Source organism: Convolutriloba macropyga, chromosome 8 (assembly GCF_964194025.1).
Source record: "Convolutriloba macropyga chromosome 8, txConMacr16.3, whole genome shotgun sequence".
In the NCBI taxonomy this organism is placed as follows: domain Eukaryota; kingdom Metazoa; phylum Xenacoelomorpha; order Acoela; family Convolutidae; genus Convolutriloba; species Convolutriloba macropyga.
In genome coordinates, this window is record NC_134475.1 from 51,545,646 (window position 1) to 51,563,893 (window position 18,248).

At 34.3% G+C, this 18,248-nt stretch overlaps 2 protein-coding genes across 4 annotated transcripts in view; both read left to right on the top strand.

Annotated features, from left to right (window-relative positions):
• The window catches only part of LOC142344811 (uncharacterized), a 340,173-nt gene that overhangs the window by 215,623 nt on the left and 106,302 nt on the right, over positions 1 to 18,248 (top strand). The window lies entirely within an intron of this gene.
• On the top strand, positions 24 to 4,122 carry LOC142344302 (putative transporter svop-1). Its single transcript, XM_075395889.1, has 3 exons — positions 24 to 272; positions 959 to 1,240; positions 3,746 to 4,122. The coding sequence occupies exons 1-3, from the start codon at positions 194 to 196 to the stop codon at positions 4,120 to 4,122; spliced, it is 738 nt and encodes a 245-aa protein (XP_075252004.1). The 5' UTR covers positions 24 to 193.

Here is an 18,248-nt window from a genome sequence, read left to right on the forward strand (position 1 = left end):
AAACTTGTGCTTTCATTGGCGAACACAAAAACTGAAAACACGTGTTGAAAATGTCATTTCAAAGCATTCCATTATTTGGCTAGTAAATAAGTTATACTTGAATGTTTTGTATGCCAGTTTTATCAGACAGCAAATATGTTTTTCCTTATACAATTTTGAAACAGGCTTTATAAAAACGATTAAATAAGAATCAATGGCTTCCCCTGAGTCTGAAACTGTGGTGCCTACCGAAAACTCGATGAAGGACCCGCTTGTTGTGAAAGACGAAAAAAGTCAATTACACCACCAAAATGAAAGTTGAGTGTCTTTATAATTATTTAATGATTCACTTCAGATTTTTTTCAAGCATTCTTTTGGGTTCTTTTCGAGCATCATTCGAAGAAGTTGCTGGTTTTTGCCAAAAAAGGAATTTAACTTTTTGACAATTTAACTGTGAAAATAGGGACTCAAATTTCAGGACCAAAATTGGTGGTATTTTCATGGGTGAGGAGGCAAATAATTTGTTTAAAGTGAGCATCAAAAAGTTAATACTAAGATTATAAAAAAATTAGAGAAATATACATGAAAATTTTTCTTGTATTAGGTGGTACCATTTTAGATTTGCGTGCATAGAAATGTTGCAACTTGCAGAATTCATTCAGTTAGTAAATCATTAAGGATTACAAAACAAATGCCAACACTTGGAAAATTTGCTTTACTTTATTTCACGAACTAAGAGAATCAATTGTTAATTTGACCAGGTTGTTAACATAGAGTTTTATAGAGTTTGTTAAACAAACAAAATATAAGAAAAATATCACCATGTTTCTATGTTGAGTTGTTAAGCTCAGTGATATTTTTACATTTTGTCAAGTTCATTATCTGTATTGCAATAGTCAATAAGGTAGCCCAAGGGATTGATAAAACAATCCATAATTTTTAAGAAAATATTCTCATTTGGTGGTGTAATCCTTTCAAGACTCGGAACAAGACGATAGCAGCCACGACAAAAATAGCCAAATGGAAATTGACGAAGCTTTATCCAAAACTGGCTTCAACATAACGCACATCTTGATCATTTGTGCAATCAGTCTGACGGCTTTCTCAGTTCATGGCCAGATAGAGGTTGTGAACTTATTGGGAGCGGAGTTGTATTGTGACTTCGAACTCACTTCTGTTGAGGAAGCTCTGCTGACGTCAGCTTTGTTCACGGGAATGGCTGTGGGTGCACAGGTGTCGGGACCGATTGCTGACAAGCACGGTAAACGTAATTCAATCACATATATGACTTCAACTGGCCTTTGTCAATTAAAACTATAAACTTGTGCAGGCCAGATTAACTCTTGCATCTCTACACGCTTGCAAAAACACTTTTTTTTTGGCAAAAACACTTTTTCGGCAAACTCTCTAACTGAAAAGTAGTCCCAGGCCAATTGAGCTATACGTCTGATCAAAAACGACCTACGCTTATGACGCAGGTCGTTTTTGAAAAGGAACAGGGGGTACGATACTTAAATACTCAGGCTGCGAAATTTTAAACGAGCAATAAAAACCTGCAAACTAGAAGGACCATAAACTGCAACTCAACCGAGCCCAAGTCTGCAATATAGATGCGCCAATTCTGCGCCATTAAGGAGCTATATTCTGAAACATAGACGATTCGCGTAATGCACTACGAGCGAGAAAAAAACTTCAATGTAGTCGAACAAAAGTCATATGCAATTCTCTTAATTTTTTTGCACTCTCCCACATCAAAAACCACAAAACCAGGCACAACAAATTTCCGAAATGAGTATTTAGACTTTTTTTACAGATCAAAAACAAATCCAGGCATTTTTAATACATCGTGTTTTTAATTAGTTTACCCAGTAGGCGGGGATTACAAATATCACAATGACAAACATAAATGAAGCACACTAAACATATACTTGATCGAGAGAAAAGAGTTAAGCAAAACTTTACAAACAAAACTAATTTGGATTGCTTAAATAATTAAGCATTACCCCACAGAATAACTCATCTGTGCAAGATATTTATCGTAAATGGAAAAGAATACACTTTAAATACAATATGAATCAAATGGATCAATCAATTTTATAACCAAAATACACATTTTTTAGCTGACCTCTCTGTTGCGAAGCAATCGAGGAAATCGCATAAAATGAGAGGATTTAGAGAGGACATAAAATGAGAGAAGTTACGTTTATAAAATAATAAAAAATCATTGTCAACAATGGATCAGAGCAAGATTGTTCCAGTACTTTGCATTGCTCCCGCTAGTCATTGTCAAAGAAATAAGAAAAGCCTATTGTGTTTTAATGAATTTTTAATCCATAGTTTTTCTAATATATCAATTCTATCATTTTCAACTCTGATTTGGTCAGCAAATTACTCAATTACGCCCGCTCAGTTTGAAGCTTTTATTTTACTCACATCAGGTTTAAATCTGATTTTGCATTTAAAAACGTGTCCTCAGAAGCTAAGATTTGGCTGAGTGGCCAGATTACCACAAACAGATCTTCTTTTCTGAAAACTCAAATTTTACATATTAGATGATAATGATGCTCTAATGAATCAAAAAAGGCAAAAAAAGGTTAGGATCTCTTTGTTTAGTAAACTGGCCACTTAACTGAATTTAGGCTTCTGGGGACACAGTTTAAATTCAAAATCAGTTTTAAACCTGATATGAGTAAGAACAATAAAATCCCCATTTTTGTGTGCTTAATGTTTGTCATGATTATCCAAAATCGTGCTATGAATTGGTTTCTCCTATGTTATGATATCTGTGTGCAATATTTAACTTTTTGGCATTGATCAATGAGCAATGTATGGGTGATCGAAAACGCATATTTTTGGCAAATTCAGAAAAGAAATAATATTCTTAATAAAAATATCTAAAATTAAGGTCTGATTTCAAAATTTTCAAATTTGAAATGCTCATTTAGAGGATGGGCTTAAGAACAAAACTATACGAACTTCAGGGTACATCATGCAACTATTGCTTTTTTTAAAATTTCATTATATGAACCATCAAAGATATGTATCTAATTACTGTCCTTGGTCTTTCTTTTGAATGACCACATGAACGCACCAATCGAAGGTGTTTTTGGATAGAATAGGTTTCCTCATAATCAAAATCTATTGATAGGCCTTACACAAGTCAATTAAACTAGGTGTTTATCCTTGGCGAACAACCGACATTGGTGAAAACCCCAAAAATCTTTGCCTCATTTTAAAAAAGTTTCAATAAAATTATTATAAAATCGCTAGTCGTTTTTTCTCTGATTGTAAAATAGTCTCCATGGTTAAAATAAATCCAATCCGCACCCAATTTATATGTATCTGAAATGGTTCTAAAAGCCCCTTTATTTAACCTTAACCTCGTTTTTTAATTCGAGTTTTTCAAATTCTGCAAAGCAAAAAAATAGTGCGTATAAAGTTCAACTTGCCAAAAATCTGTCGGTTATATTACGTTTTTCATCATTTTAATGTTTGAGGTCAATGACTAACATGAACACAAGTTTAGAATTTAGGTTGGCCATTAGAGTCAGAAACATAAATTTATCATAATTTATTGAGACGATTTGGCTCAATTTTTTACACAGAATCAGCATTTCCGCAATGAAATGAAGATTTTAAATTCGTGGATCTTTATTTCTCCACCAAAATTCCTATTTTTCGTGTTTCAAGCCCTTTCTCGTTAGCAATTTTAATAACAATCTGAGTTTTACATTTTACAAATTGAGTAGCTGCAAATTCATTTCAGGGCGTAAACGAGTTATACAAGCTTGCTCCTTATTATCAGCGCTGTTTGTGGTGGCAAGTGCATTTGCACAATCAGTTATCCAAATTTACGTAATCCGACTGTTGATTGGTTTGTCTATGGGTGGATTCCACGTGGCCTACACCTACGCAACGGAGGTTGTGGGTCCAGAGTACAGAAGCAAATCATGTATGATAATCTTCTTGTTGCACTATGTGGGAGTGACGTATGCTGCTGTTACTGGACTGGTTCTGGTGCCAAATGAAGACTATGGATGGAGGATTTATGTTCTCTATTCAGCGTTGCCAATAGGGAGGTCTTTTTTGCAAACTACAATTTGGGCACTTAATCTTCTGTGTTCGCGACCCAATCTAGCTTGAGTCAGACTTGAGTCGCACATTGGGGGTACTAGAAAATCCAGACCCAAGTAGGCTCTGATCACAACGGCTTGAATCGCACAATTTTTCCAGTTTATAGAATAGCTTCCAGATTTTTAACCCCATGCGCGGGACTCAAGTTGATATGATCAGAGCTGGCTTGGGTCGAGAGATCAAGAACTTGGGGTCCGAGCAAAGCACCTGATTCCGGTTTTTCCGATCAGAAATCGCTAATGATCTATTATTTATGTGAATCTTCCACGCGGTCGGGTAGTTTTCACCTCGTAAGTTCATGTAAGTTGTCTAAAAACTTGAGATCAATTATTTGATTAAAAAACTAAGATTTATATTTGAATGTTTCTCAAACAGCAACTTCAGTGAAAACAAATTATTTTTCTTCAGGCACTGAAAGGCAATTAAGCGTTGAATTGGCGATTTCTGTTCATTTTCATTATTATTACTGACACCTGTTGTATCTTAACTGCTGAAGGCAATTTCGACACTAAACTATTGGAAACATGATCAAATAAGGGAGCGAAAAGATCAAGCAGAAAAGATCTCCTTACAGTTATCGCATTCTTTTTAATATCTTTTTTGTGCCCTGAAACTCCAAGATTTCTATTAATTTCTGGTAAACGCAAGGAAGCAGCAACTGTGATACAGAAATTGGACCCAAAAGTGGGCGAAAAGTTAGAACTGTCCCCTCTTACTATTACTGAACGAGGTTCCTGGCGAGACTTGACCCGCACCCTAGATGACAAAGTCCTTCTCGGATTGCTTTCTATCACATTTTTCCTGATGCGATTGTTCAACTTAGGTAGCCCTCTATTATATTACGAAACCCTACAAAACCCACATGCTTCGGAAAGCGACAGTATATTTGTTAAAACGTATAATCCTAGTAAAGAGTGTGAGCGATTGAAGACAGCCGACTATGCACTGGCCACATTGTATACAGTTTCTCAACTGATTGGAGCCTTTATTTACTATTTTTCAGGGATCTGTTTCTTCTCAGCACGCAACAAATATTACAAAAATTTCTGCTAACTGTCTGAAAAAACTGTAGCTAAAAGTTAGAAGCTTAAAACTAACTTATAGGTTGAGTACATGTATACTTAAAAAAACAGGAATAATGTTTTGAACTTTTTAGGCTGATAACAGTACACGGAGGGGTCGACCGTGTTCTATTATTCCTAATTACATAAAAACCCAAAAAAAAATAAGAATGATTGGAGTTTTGGAATTTTTGTCGAATATCATCATTAACAATATTCAAAATTTTCTGTTTACCCCTAATTGACTTTACAAGAAACTCATATAAATTCAAGGAACTTTGATTTCAACTAGACGGTCACCCTGAACTGGAACTGGTTTCAATCTCCGTTTGCAAAACACATTTTGCAAAACTTCAATCAATAATTTGTGGACATTTTTCAGTCTGTAGAAGCTTTGTTTCCAAATGTTTTTAGTTCATTTTTTGTTTTTACTAATTAAAAATTCCTCTAAGGATTCAATTGTTTGCCCAAAAACTTTTATTTTCGTAACTAACTCTAGAAAACAGAATTGTGCACAGAATTTTGCAAAACTTTGATGCAGAAAACCGGCGAATAAAAATGTTGCATTCTCTACTGATACATTTGAAAAATGTTTCGATAGCACTGAATAGCATTAAAAGTTTTTCGATGGCATTTAAAGTCCTAATAATCATTCTATGATGAATCCAGAAACTGTTTTGAAGAGTGTAAATTAGCACGATTTATTATTTAGCAATCAGCGACCTTGAGCAATCAACTATATTGAGAGGCAACGCAGCGTAGAAGAGTTTTGTGATCAAACCTACATAAGATCTCATTAATATTTGTCATAAAAATAGGACCAATTAAATATCTAAGCAAAAAGACCTGTCGAAATGAATTTGCATAAAATTCTTCAGTTTTTTTTATTGCCTCTATCTGTGCGTAAGAAACAACATGATTTACTGGCAAATTTATACACACCAGGGAATACTTTAGATTACCCAGCTAATTTTGAATTTTGCTTCTTATGCTCTAATAAAGTAGAAATAAATTAAGTAAAAAACTTGCAAAAATCATGTAAAAAAACACATTGTGTAGCCAAGTGTATAAGATTGTAAACACATATAATGTTTCGGAGATAGTGGAAAAAATGATCTCTAAAAAATATACATAAAATAAAAAAAATTCATAAATTTTCAATGTTAGAATCTTTTTTATGTCAAAATTGGTGGTTTTTTGTTCTTTTTTGCCCACAAAAAAATTTAAATCACTCTAAGTCATCTCATTTGACTTGAAGTCTGACTTCATCTTGTTAAGTTGAGAACTAATTTTCAATATAACGTTCAAAAATGAAACCGATGAATGGAGTTATCGAATTAGCTCCGCAAAAACATAGAAGCATGTTAGAAGGTTGAGAGAGAACAACCTAATGTAAATTGTGCATATGATACGCTTGACATAGCTTGACAAGAAGCTCTACTTGTTCAACGTATACTTGGCTAGAGAAGTGAAGTCTTGAGGAAAAAGAAAGAACGTGAGGACGGGTTATAAGAGATGCCCGGGTTTAAGTTCGAGAGCGTAAGAACCGTTGGTGTAAATAGGTAGGTAGCACATTAGACTTGCAACTAAGAGATGCTGGTTCGAATCCAGTACTGGTCAATTTGTACAGTAGTTGCACCTGCATAGACCCTCTAACAGAGCACTTGCTTCTTCGTTTATAAATCAACTTTAGTCGTCTATTAGACTTCCCTGAAGATTTGATGAAGCAGAAGACTTTCTAGAATCTTGAAAGGTTATCTCTTCTTATTACTGGTGTCATGCAGTCTGATTTAGGGCACTTTTTGTAGATCAGTTGTGGACAACACCTTAGTCGGAGCTCGACTTATCGAAAAAACGTCCTCAATCTTTATTAGAAAAGAAAAGACCCTGCTGGAAAAGATATTGCGTATTAAAACCAATTAGGTTTGACTAAGTTTGTCCATAAAAATAATAAGACTCGACTCCTTTTTGTCTATGGAAAGAATTTGGCTCGACCTTCGGACAGAATTTGGCTCGATCTATCAAAAGAATTAGGCTTGACTGTAAGAATGTTCTCGACTGTGTAATTAAAGTCAGTGTTTACCCCCCCCCCCCCCCCGTGGGCATCTCTTAAATCTTTTCATAAAGTCGAGCTCGAGACCAGGGCTGGTCTTAATCAGATTAAATTACTACTCTCGTGGAGAAACAGAAACAGATCCCATTTTTAGCTGATCGCCTTGGCCGCATACTCACAATGTTCTACACAATGGCTTGCTCAGCAGTTATACTCTTAACCTTTTATTTTGTCATGCCTGATTGGGCTAGGACACTAACAGCCCTAGTAGACAAAAGCTTCTGTATCGCTACAGAGCTGACATTCAGTTTATACATTAACGAAATATACCCGACATTTACTCGATCTTCAGCTTCGGGTTTCACTGACAGCGTTTCGCGAGTCGGGTTGGCGATTTCGCCCTTATTTGCCCAATTTCTGGCGAAGGAATCTTATGCGGCAGCAGTGACAGTTTTCGTGTTAACTGGAGTGATTGTTTGTGTGTTGTTACGCTTTGTCCGATCAACTGTTGTAACTGAAAAAGAGTTAGTAAATCTCAACAATAAACAAAACTTGGAACTAAAGTGAACAAAAAGAGTTGAGCCAAATTTATTTATTGAATTTATAAAACTGATATGGTAATTCGGCTATTTTCAATTAAATATAATTATTTTTATAATAAAATTATACCACGGATAAACTTTTGGCCGTTGGACATTACCGGCGTCCTGCAATAGTGTTAACCTAAATTTTGTATAGAAAATTGCAACCCAACATCACTTGATTTTCTTATTATTACCCTCTACTTATTTTCTATTTCTGCATAATAATTCTGACCCTATTGTTATACAATCAGTTTTAGTTTAAAATAAACTTCGCAATCCATTTTAGTTCATGCCTTTTTGTAGCGGCAAGGCTGTATGCTGAGCGTAATTATATTGTGGTGCTCCATTGGTTTCCTAAAGCTCTAAGAGGAGTATTGGCATTCCACAAGCATTTATCGCTCAAAAAAGAGTAGTGGTAGTTGGTTTTCTATCGGTTTTTGCATCTGAATTGCATTGGGGGCTCTTTTAAGGTCTGACTACTTTTTCTAGTCAACGAGAAGTTAAACTGAAGTACTGATTTTAGTCACGCCTAATTACTAAGGAGAGAGAAAAAGTGAGTGTTTTAAGGCTAGCAGTTTTTTAAATATATTTTAACATCACATAGAAAAACTGTATTTGAACATTTTTGTGTATTAGAAAGTTTTTTATGTTCACAGGAGGCAATTCATGTTTATACTGCTCATCCGTGCTTTTTAATCGAATTGTTGTCTAACTGGTTTTTCAGGTCTGCTCTTGAGCCATTCTTCTAGTCTCGTTTAGTTGAAGTTCTAGCCTTTTCGTTTTGTCAATGGACAGTCTTATTTAAATTTCAGGACAACTGTTAGGTTTTTCTGTTTCCTAACAAGGTTGGAAGGAAAAATTTCTAAAATAATAGTTCTCAACTAATTGAGCTGCCCCTCCCCTTATCAGATCCTACCTTTATTATAACACCTAGTCCTATACAAACATAGTGACGAATAATTTTTAAGGTACTTACGTGCGCCTGAGGGTATTTTCAAACAGTCTCTTCTATTCGTCGTTAATTTTTTTCTTAGCTGGACCAAGTTTGTTTGGAAATAAACATGGACGACTTCGTTTCGAAAAATAACTTTTGGTTTAGAGCTATAGCATTAAAATAGTTAGTTTATTCCAATATGCAGTAATAACAATTAGCTGAATTGAAATGAGGAGTTGTTAAACCCTTAGCAGTACCTCCTTGCAATATTATCTGGGTCCTAGTGAGGTAAGATTTTGATCCCACGAAATTGCTTCACTTATTCAACAAGAGGACTTAATGAGTTCTAAAAATATAAATAGAAATTTTTTAGGTAGAAAAATTCATTTGTGTATTGAAAGCAGTAATTTATCTAGAAAATTAAGGTCTCGCAGCGGCTTCAAAAAACCTAAATTTCCCTAAATTTTAACCTAACCCCTCTTTAAGTTACTTCAAAATAAAGCTAAGCAAAATTCGACCTCAATTTTACACTGAACTCAGTTTAGAATAACTGGCCTAAACTTAGCTATTAAAGTTTCTACCAAGAGAGCTAGCGATAAGTTTTCCTCTTTATTTCCTCTTAAACTGACAATCTAATTATAGTAATAGTGAAGTTTCCAGGAACTCCTCTAAACAATATTGTATCCGCATTCCTAAACAATTATTTCTTCTGCTCCGCCCCTTGCAGCCCAAAAAGATGAAAGAGTTCTTTCTAATATTTTTTTAAGCACCGCTCTTAAACTTTTTTGAAAAAACCGAACATCACATGACGCGCAGACAAGTGATTCAAACTTTCTAAGTTAATTCATTTAAAATTTTTTTTCAGCTCAAATTCTGCAGCGACTTATAGTTTTACTACTACGTGGAATTTTGCGAGACGTGTTAAACTCTTTTTGCTGTTTTCAAAACATAAGTTTCCAGAACATGAGATTTGCAGATGTTTTTTTTTCACTGCAGATGTTTTTTTCATTTAAGTTTAGTTTTATTAATATAACATAATTGGAGTGATCGTTTTTTGTTTAAACAAAAAATTTCAATAAGGAAAAATGAGATTTTTCGGGAGGAAATAATTATACTCAAACATGGGGAATTGCGAGTGGTATCAGTAGAAAGCCCATCCTGCGTAGAACACATTATTTAAAAGATTTTTTAAATTCTTTTTTTTCCACGGAGTAATTGAGCCCGTATTTTTACTGAATATTTACCAATTTTTTTTTTGAAAATTATTTTAAAATCATTGGCGACAGTGTTGTTGATTTTACTTCTGAAAATAAAAGATCGTTAATGAACCGTTATCGATCCATTTTTTGTTACCGAATCAGCTTCTTTAGTCCGTTTGGTTTTCATGTGCCGAAATAAAACACATTAAACCTGCCGACACAATCTTCGGTAACTCGATAGCTATCCAAAATTCATCATTCATATTTGATTTAATGATATTTCTGTCAATATATCAATATCCATAAAATTTGGAAGAATAAAATGTTGCAATTGTACGAAGAGCAATAGCAATGCTAGTTTTTTTCTGATCCTTGTGTTTGACAGTCCAAAACCGAATCACCTTGTAATCAACCGTCGTGTTTTTCTAAAATCTTTTTTTGCTTTTTTCTCTTGATTTTTTGATAATTACAGAACAGAACCGTTCAAATCATAGCGTACTAACAGCGTGTTAAATTAGTCTCCTCATGAAGTTTTAAGGAAACCCATCTGTTTTTTCGGTCCGAAGCATTTGCTCGTTTGACTTTTAAAAAATTTTGTTTCGAATAAACAACAGATTATTGAGATCTGCCTCTTTTTGAAAACTTTTAGCCAAAGGTCAGTAAAGGCAGGTCGCATTTTTTCTAATGGATTAAAATTAAATTTTTTTGGTGTTATATGTTATACGTTATGTTTCTTCGATTTTGATACAAGGATTTTTCGCAAAAAAATGGATTTCTATTCAAGTTGCTTTTTTCAATTTTTTTTCTATTCAGATTATTTTTTATAGACAGGTCGAGTATCAAATTATTGGCATTCAAACGGAAGATATAATCGAACACATCATTTTTTTCCAGTGAAAGGCTATGTTTTTAAAGTCTTCCAAACCGTCTGCATACAGAAATCAACTGAATTTTTTTGTTTGTATTTATTTTCGGTTCTTTTGCAACTGTTCCAGACATTCTGAATAACTGCACGTCTTAGAGGCTGCCTATCAAAAAGAAAACAAGAAAATAAGTAACCTTGTTACTGATTTCTTTTCTCAGCAGAAATTTTTTCAGGAGTTTGAATTCAATTTTTGAGGGAAATATATGAAAATACTTGTTGTGTTGCATTTTGCTGCACTTTTTTGTCCACTTTTAACCTATTCTATTAAATTACATGTTGCATATCAAAGTATTCGTGTTGGGAAAATGAAAAAATTTACAAATCTATTGTTTTTAATGCATTGCTTTTTGCTTTAATGGCTTCGACACCGGATTTTCGGAAAACAAGAGATCTCAATGGCTTTTTCTGAGAAATAAGTGATTCTAATTAACTATTTCAGTTCATAAGTTTTGTTTTAATGACTTCGAATTTATTTGTTTCCAATTAAAGGAGTGCACTATTTTTTTTTGCTTTTTTTGTTTTTTTTTTTGGTGTACCTTTTTTTAATCTCGTTTTCAGAGGTCATATATCACATCATTAGAGATCTCTGAAGATTGCAATTATTTATATATTTTTTTACGGAATGGATTAAGCTTTTAACGGTTTCGATACCATTTTCTCGCTAAAAAATATTTGAATTTTTGTTTATCGTCTATTTTTTTTTCGTTCGTTTTTGAAGACGTTCGACCGAATCTGGATATTGATAGATGTCTTCACAAGGAAGTATGATTGAATAAAAACCTCTTTAAACATTTTGGTTGACCTCTGTTGATTGTCCTTATTTGAAATAGTTTGTTTTGAAAAAAATTAAACGTGTTTTTGAATTTTGCTGCTTTGTTGTATTTTGTCTACTTGTTGCCAAGTCTCCTTATGGACCGATCTTTTGTTTTTTATAGTTTATCATAATTTAATTAATTTGGTTTGCGGTTTGTTTGACGCTATCTTGACCTTGTTGTTAATTGTTTTTTGTTTGAGTTAGAAGCAAATTTTTTATTCGTACACTAATTATTCTTGATCAATATTTGACTTTTTAAATGTGTTTTATCTCTTTTTTGATTGGTGGACAAGTAAACCAAAAATGTGGATGAGCGGGATCGCAACATTATGTGCAAACGCACATTACCGAGACTTTTGTTTTTTAATCTGAACTTACGAAGTCAGTCTGGATTAACGGTGGATCCATAGAATTTGCGTTTCATACCGGAAAAAATAACCACTGTTATCACTGTTATCTGTAAGAGGGTTTTTCTTTTGTTATTATCAAAGAAACAAACAATTGTTTCAAATCCTAGATTGCAATCTTATTCATCCTTAGTCAAAAATTGCATTATGTTGATTGGTAATTGAGACAATTTTGGACAGAAACGTTGAGATGTCAGAGCGTTTTCAAGCATATTTCAGAAAGGTTGCTGAAGCTCTGAAATGCTGAAAAAACTCACCTGCCCCGAATTAGCCGATCTTTTCTATATTCGCTGCTTTTCTTTCAATATATTAAACGTTTCAGAGTCCTGTTTGGCACTTCTCTGTCATAATGTTTCCATAATGTCGGCACTTTTCCAGCACTTTTGTTCGGCAACCTTCAGCACATTTCCGGATCAGGCATTTCTGCCTATCTCATACCATAAGGGAAATTTTGATGCAGGACTGATCGAAACTTGGCAGCCTTCAGCGCGTTCTTGAAATAAATTTTCGATAAATTCATTGATTCGAGATGAGACACTTTATAATTTTCAGTGACTTAATCATAAATATAGTTTTTGTACACATTTTGAAAGAGCGGACATTTCTATGAATTTTTTTTCAGATCTTTTACAGAACTTAATCCTGTCTGCAATTCATTTCTACAGTAAGTTTACTAGAAGGTAGAGGGTGCGAAGGTTCAAACTTCTGACTCGATGGTCGTACTCCTAGTATATGCTATCTTTCTAAGACTGATAAGTCTCATAAAAGTATTTAATGATCTAAGTAAGTAAATTTGACTAATTGATCTAGTTATAAGATTTATATAAGCTTTATAGAAACTTAACATAGATAAATTTACAGCTCAAGGTATGAGGTTATAAGGGTTAATCTTCAAGTTATAAAAGTTAACTTATAAAAAGTAGAAGGTCGGAAAAGTTAGTAAAGACTTTACTAACTTGGATTATTATCAATAACTATTTATCTCTTCTTTAGATAAAGTTCTGATTTGAAAAATCTCTAACTCTTTGTTATTCGATATAGTTGAGAAGAGTTTGGCAATTCTGATTTGAATAACTTTTATTTTGAGATTACTTTCTCAATTTGGAGATATTAAATTCTCAGTTTCTCTGAGTTGTTAATTCTTAATTTCTCATAGATGTACTTCTTGCTTTGTCATATATAGTTTTTAGAACGGGATAATTCGTGTGCTGTTGACTGGACGGCAAAATGTCCGTTTGGCTGAACGGACATTTTGTGCAATATGAATGGTTCAGCTAATTGTATCATTCTATTTTTAGAATGAGGTAATTTTGAATACTTAGCCTAGTTAAGCTAAGTATTCTATATAAGAATCAACTTGTACTTCAGTACATCCCGACCCGGTCCTTAAAGATGGCAGAATGAAAAACTATGTTATAAAAAAATTTACAAAATGTATCAAGGGTCAAATATAAACGTTTACATACAGTATTCAGAAATTTTGAATTCAAAAGGGCTTCGTTAAGAAATTTTAAAATATAAAAGGCTTTTGGTGACTCTCCTCCGGGCTATATGGTGGAAAAATTGTCCTGGTTGCGAAGTCACCGTTACAGTAATCCCGCAAGGTCTCGCAGCAGGCTTTCCTTGCGCTGCTGGAGCTGAAAATTTTTGTAGCGTTCTTTCAGAAAGCTCTGCTCAAGGTTACGGATGTAACTGTCTTCGGAAATCTCTAAATTTGCTATGAGGAGATAGAACGGGACACGAAAAATCTGTTTGTCAATCCCTAGATTTTTGGCTCTATAAGTTTTAGTTTTAGGATTGTACGACACAAGTTTGTACTAATTGGCGTGATTCTGGAGCTTATAATTCAAGCTCGTGTCGTATTTCGTGTGTCCTTTGAAGCTGGGGTTGCACACAAGCTGCTCTGTCTTGATTTGTCTATGGATCTTGTCCTGTATGGTTAGTTGTTTGGGTAGGACTGCTGCCACTGGTGGTTGGAGCTGCGATGGTCCCGGTTGTGGTTGTTGTTGAGTTTGCTCTGATGGTTGTTCAATATCTTGTTGCTCATGCAATTGTGGTTCCACGGTTGCCAGTAGATATTGTTCTACAAGGCCGGTAGGGAGTTCCAATGGAGGCTGATCTTCTAAGAGTTCCTCAAATGCTGGTAGAAGAAAGCCGTTGTCATCTATTGCTATGTCCTAAAAGAATTATAAGAGTTATTTATAGGTGTAATTATATTTAATTAAACTGGAGAGGTGGGGAAATCATCATTGCCAGATTGATTTTCTCTCTCATGTGTAATTGCCTGTAGCTCACTTTGTATAGGAGGATAAATGTTGACTGTCGGCTCTTTATAATTTGGGGCTTGTACTAAATTTTCTGAGTCGTCTCTTTCTTCGGTAGGACGAAATACCGAAGTTACTATGGACCGGAAAAGTATATTAAAAGTAGCTGATAGTATTACTTTTCCAAAACTCACTGAGGCTCCTGTAGTTTTGTGTATTTGTACTGCTCCAATTATGCAAACTGCAATGTCAATTATAATTTTGACAAAAAGGAATACAGCGAGAGTGATTCCGCATTGCTCTAAATAATAGTGTACTAGGCCGAAGGCTTTAATATACCGTTGTGTAAAAATTGTGACGAGATTAGAGAATCTAAATATATTGTTTTTGTAGTATAGTAGTTGCTATAATCACTAGGCTGGCTTTTATTATGTTGAATCTCAACTAATTCACGAGAAAACCTTGCGCTGCGTCTTTCATTTCGGAATTTGAAATTACATCGTTTCAAAATGCAATCATGTCTTCTTTGACATGAAAAGAAACTTCCTATCCGTTTTTTAATTCCATTGAAATCATTTTGTGTTTCTGATTGCTGGGTGCGAAAAATGCTGGCCCAGTGACTTGTGTTATAGTTGGAGTTAATTCGATCCCAGAATTATTATTTTCAATATCTAGTTGAAAAAGATTCTTTTGTTTGTTGTTACATGGTTGTTGTTTAGCAGTAGTAAAAGTTTGTCTGCTAGCCGGATCGATAAAGCGAACTTTATTTTTATATAACACAGGCATCCTATCATAACAAGTATCCATTACTTGTAAAGGCGAATAAAATTTTGGACAGTGATAGAGCCGGGCTATATTGCCGTTTGTCTATAGAAACATAGATCTGTTATTTGTTAACAGAAAACCAGTCAGCTTAGGGCAGAGACGCAAGTATGCGAGTTGTGTATTTTTAAGTGAACGTTCTAGTTCACAAGTTTGTTGTATAGTATTTATTTCAGAGAGTTGTAGACTTCGGAAATTAGTGTACTGATTATAGTCGAATTTAGTATTCAAATGCGCCTCATAATCTATCTCAGTTCAGGAGATATTAAGCGAACTTATTGAACTATTCGGAAGTTTAGTAATTCTATTTATAGTCTGTAGAGGTTCAAGTGCCCCTCCTGTATTCATGTTAAATCCGCCTGTAAATTCAACATATAGTGTGTCGTATGGTGACGAATAAACTATATTATTGCTTTTGCAAATTGATTGAGGCTTATTGTACCCCCTTATTGTACACTTGAAATAGAAAGCTTTGTTTTTTCTCTGATTCTTTAGAGATATAATAATTATCTCCTATTTTTTTTTATCATTTTGCCTTCAAATTGTTCTCTTACAGCCAACAAGTAATTATCTTGTTTCTCCCAGCTATAAGCTTGTGGGTCGGTTGAAGTAATTTGGCAACCGCCTTCTGATAAGGTGCAAGACAGGGGACTATTTTGCCAGTTATTTACTGAACCTCCCCGCAGGATAACATTTAAAGTTGTATCCTGCATATATGTTTCAAACGTATAGTGAATTATCCAGCCAAAATTGTCACATTCGTGTAAATTTTCTCCAATATTGGGACCGGAATTTTTTTCTGTAAGTCGTTCTTACAATTAATTTAATCGGTATTTCTTTTCCGTTAACACTTAACTAAATAGTTAATCTAGCCTGCCTACACTGTTCTGGAGTTAAGTCTACGTCTGTGGTAATTGTGCCACATTTTGCATCAATCCCACTAGTGTCGAAGACGCCGCAATACCACCTAATGCTTTGGTGGCTTGCTCTACACATAGTAGCTTCCAATTTTCCCCTAAAGAAAAGGTTGAAAATTTGTCCCTTGACTTTTGAAATTTCAACATTTTGTGGTTCAACTTTACAAGGAGCGACATTGTTTAGTGAGTACATTTTGTTGGAGTCCATAAGTGAGCAATCGTAGACAGCGACTTTTAATGATGTTGCAGTTTTTGCATGCAATTGATGTTAAGCAGCATTTAAATTTGAAAAATTTTCGGTGTTTGGTTTCTCACAATTTGCGTGGGGGATATATAAAATAAAAATTGCCGTCACAAATAACTTTGTGATATTATCAATATGTTTGTTTTTGCAAAGCAAAAGACTTCTTTTGCATAGCAGAAGAAATAGAAGAAGAGATTCAGTTTCCGGATTCCTTTTTAAAAATGAATTCTGAAGTATTTGTACTGTGTGGTTTGTAGACGAGAGATTCAGAAGAATAAATCGATTCAGTTTGGTTGAGACTTTAAATTTTTCCCAATGGCAATTCGTCCGTCCGTGCGGGTGGCAACATACTGAGCCCTGATTGGTTAATTATTTCAACGGCATTTTGTCTTTTTGGATGGGGCATTTTGAATTGTTGGTTAGCGTATTTACATAATCTATTGAGAGCGGATTATTATTCGCGCAACTGGCGGAGTATTCAATTGGTTGATGGAGGGTTGTCCTTGAAGACAGAGTGAATAAAAACTTTAACTGGTTGCAGTATATTTCTATTTCTGTATAAATAGAGAAATTGTCTGAGTGTAATATTAGTTTAACTCTAATAATAATTCACAGAACTGTTTTAAATTTGTTTAAAAAGGCAAATTATTCTGCCTTCGATCGCTTAGATTTGGAGTTGGATGCCAGGGAGATGAAATTTTTTCTCTCTGAGCAGTATATATCAACTCAAATTGTCCTCTCTGAAGAGGAGTTTTATTCTCTGCGGGTTGCGCAGGAATATTTTATCAATAATAAAGAGAGAAATTTATTGAAATTTGCTAAGATATGTCCTGCTACAGTGCAGTACCTCGAATGTTTGTTGGGGAAGAGGTAAATTTTCGAAGTTACAATCATTTTTGGGAATATAGTGGGGTATAATAAAAAAAATTTTGAATTTTTTAGTTCGAGCGTAAGCTAACAGCACCTAACCCTGAGTGCCATGAAGAAATGATGAACTATGTGTTCGAGCTTTGGCGAGTGTGGTCGACACCTGAGACAACAAGAGCTGCTCAGCAACTATATGGGTTGGCTGTTGTTCTGGGGTGCGGGCTTTTCTTTAGAAACTTTACTCTTACCCGAGAGTTCATTAAACTAAATAAAGTAGCTAGGTCTCGATTATTACAATTTTTGTAAAGTTTAGTTTAAATACTTTTATAATTTGTATATTTTATTTTTGTAATTTTGGATATTTTAATAACAAATTTATATAAAAGAATTATTTCTTTTGAACTTTTGGAGTTAAATCTGATGGAATTGTATTACCATAGCGTTTAGTTTCAGTCCGTGTTAATAGTAGTTGAGTATTCAACTGGTTGCGGTGATGTTAGTTGTTCAGCATGATTATTTGCATTGTTAATAATAGGCCACGGCATATATTCCGGGTTATCAACTGTTTGGTGATTGAATCTGTTTACTGAGTACTGGTTCAACCTATCATAGTAGGTCTGTGAATCATCATAGCTAGTACTATAGTCCTGTACTAACTTTTTTTTCTTGTTCTTTAGTAGGGTATTCTACTAAGTGGTTTCTAGGCACTACTTTTTTTGTTCAGTCAAGTCATGAAAAATTTCATACGTAGTGTTAGTGGTTTGATTAGTAACAGTATAGGGTCCGGAGCGCAACTCTAGTAGCTTTTTGTATTTCAATAATCCTTTAGCGTGATTATTCAGTAAAACTTTACGACCAATTTTGACAGGTTAACCCAATTTAAATCTATTCCGATACTCGTGTGCTTTGTTTGTAATTTGTCGACAGCGAGTATATGTTTTACTATATAAATTTTTGATTTCGTTCTCGCGTTGTAGTGTAGTACTAGACAAACGATTTTGTAAAAGTTTATCTACCTTCTCGTTTTTACAAGAGTTTTCGCAG

Coding starts and splice junctions, on each gene's coding strand:
- LOC142344302 (XM_075395889.1), top strand. CDS start 194: ATGGCTTCCCCTGAGTCTGAAACTGTGGTGCCTACCGAAAACTCGATG. Junction 273..958: donor TGTTGTGAAAGACGAAAAAA/GTCAATTACACC, acceptor AATCCTTTCAAG/ACTCGGAACAAGACGATAGC. Junction 1,241..3,745: donor ACCGATTGCTGACAAGCACG/GTAAACGTAATT, acceptor AATTCATTTCAG/GGCGTAAACGAGTTATACAA.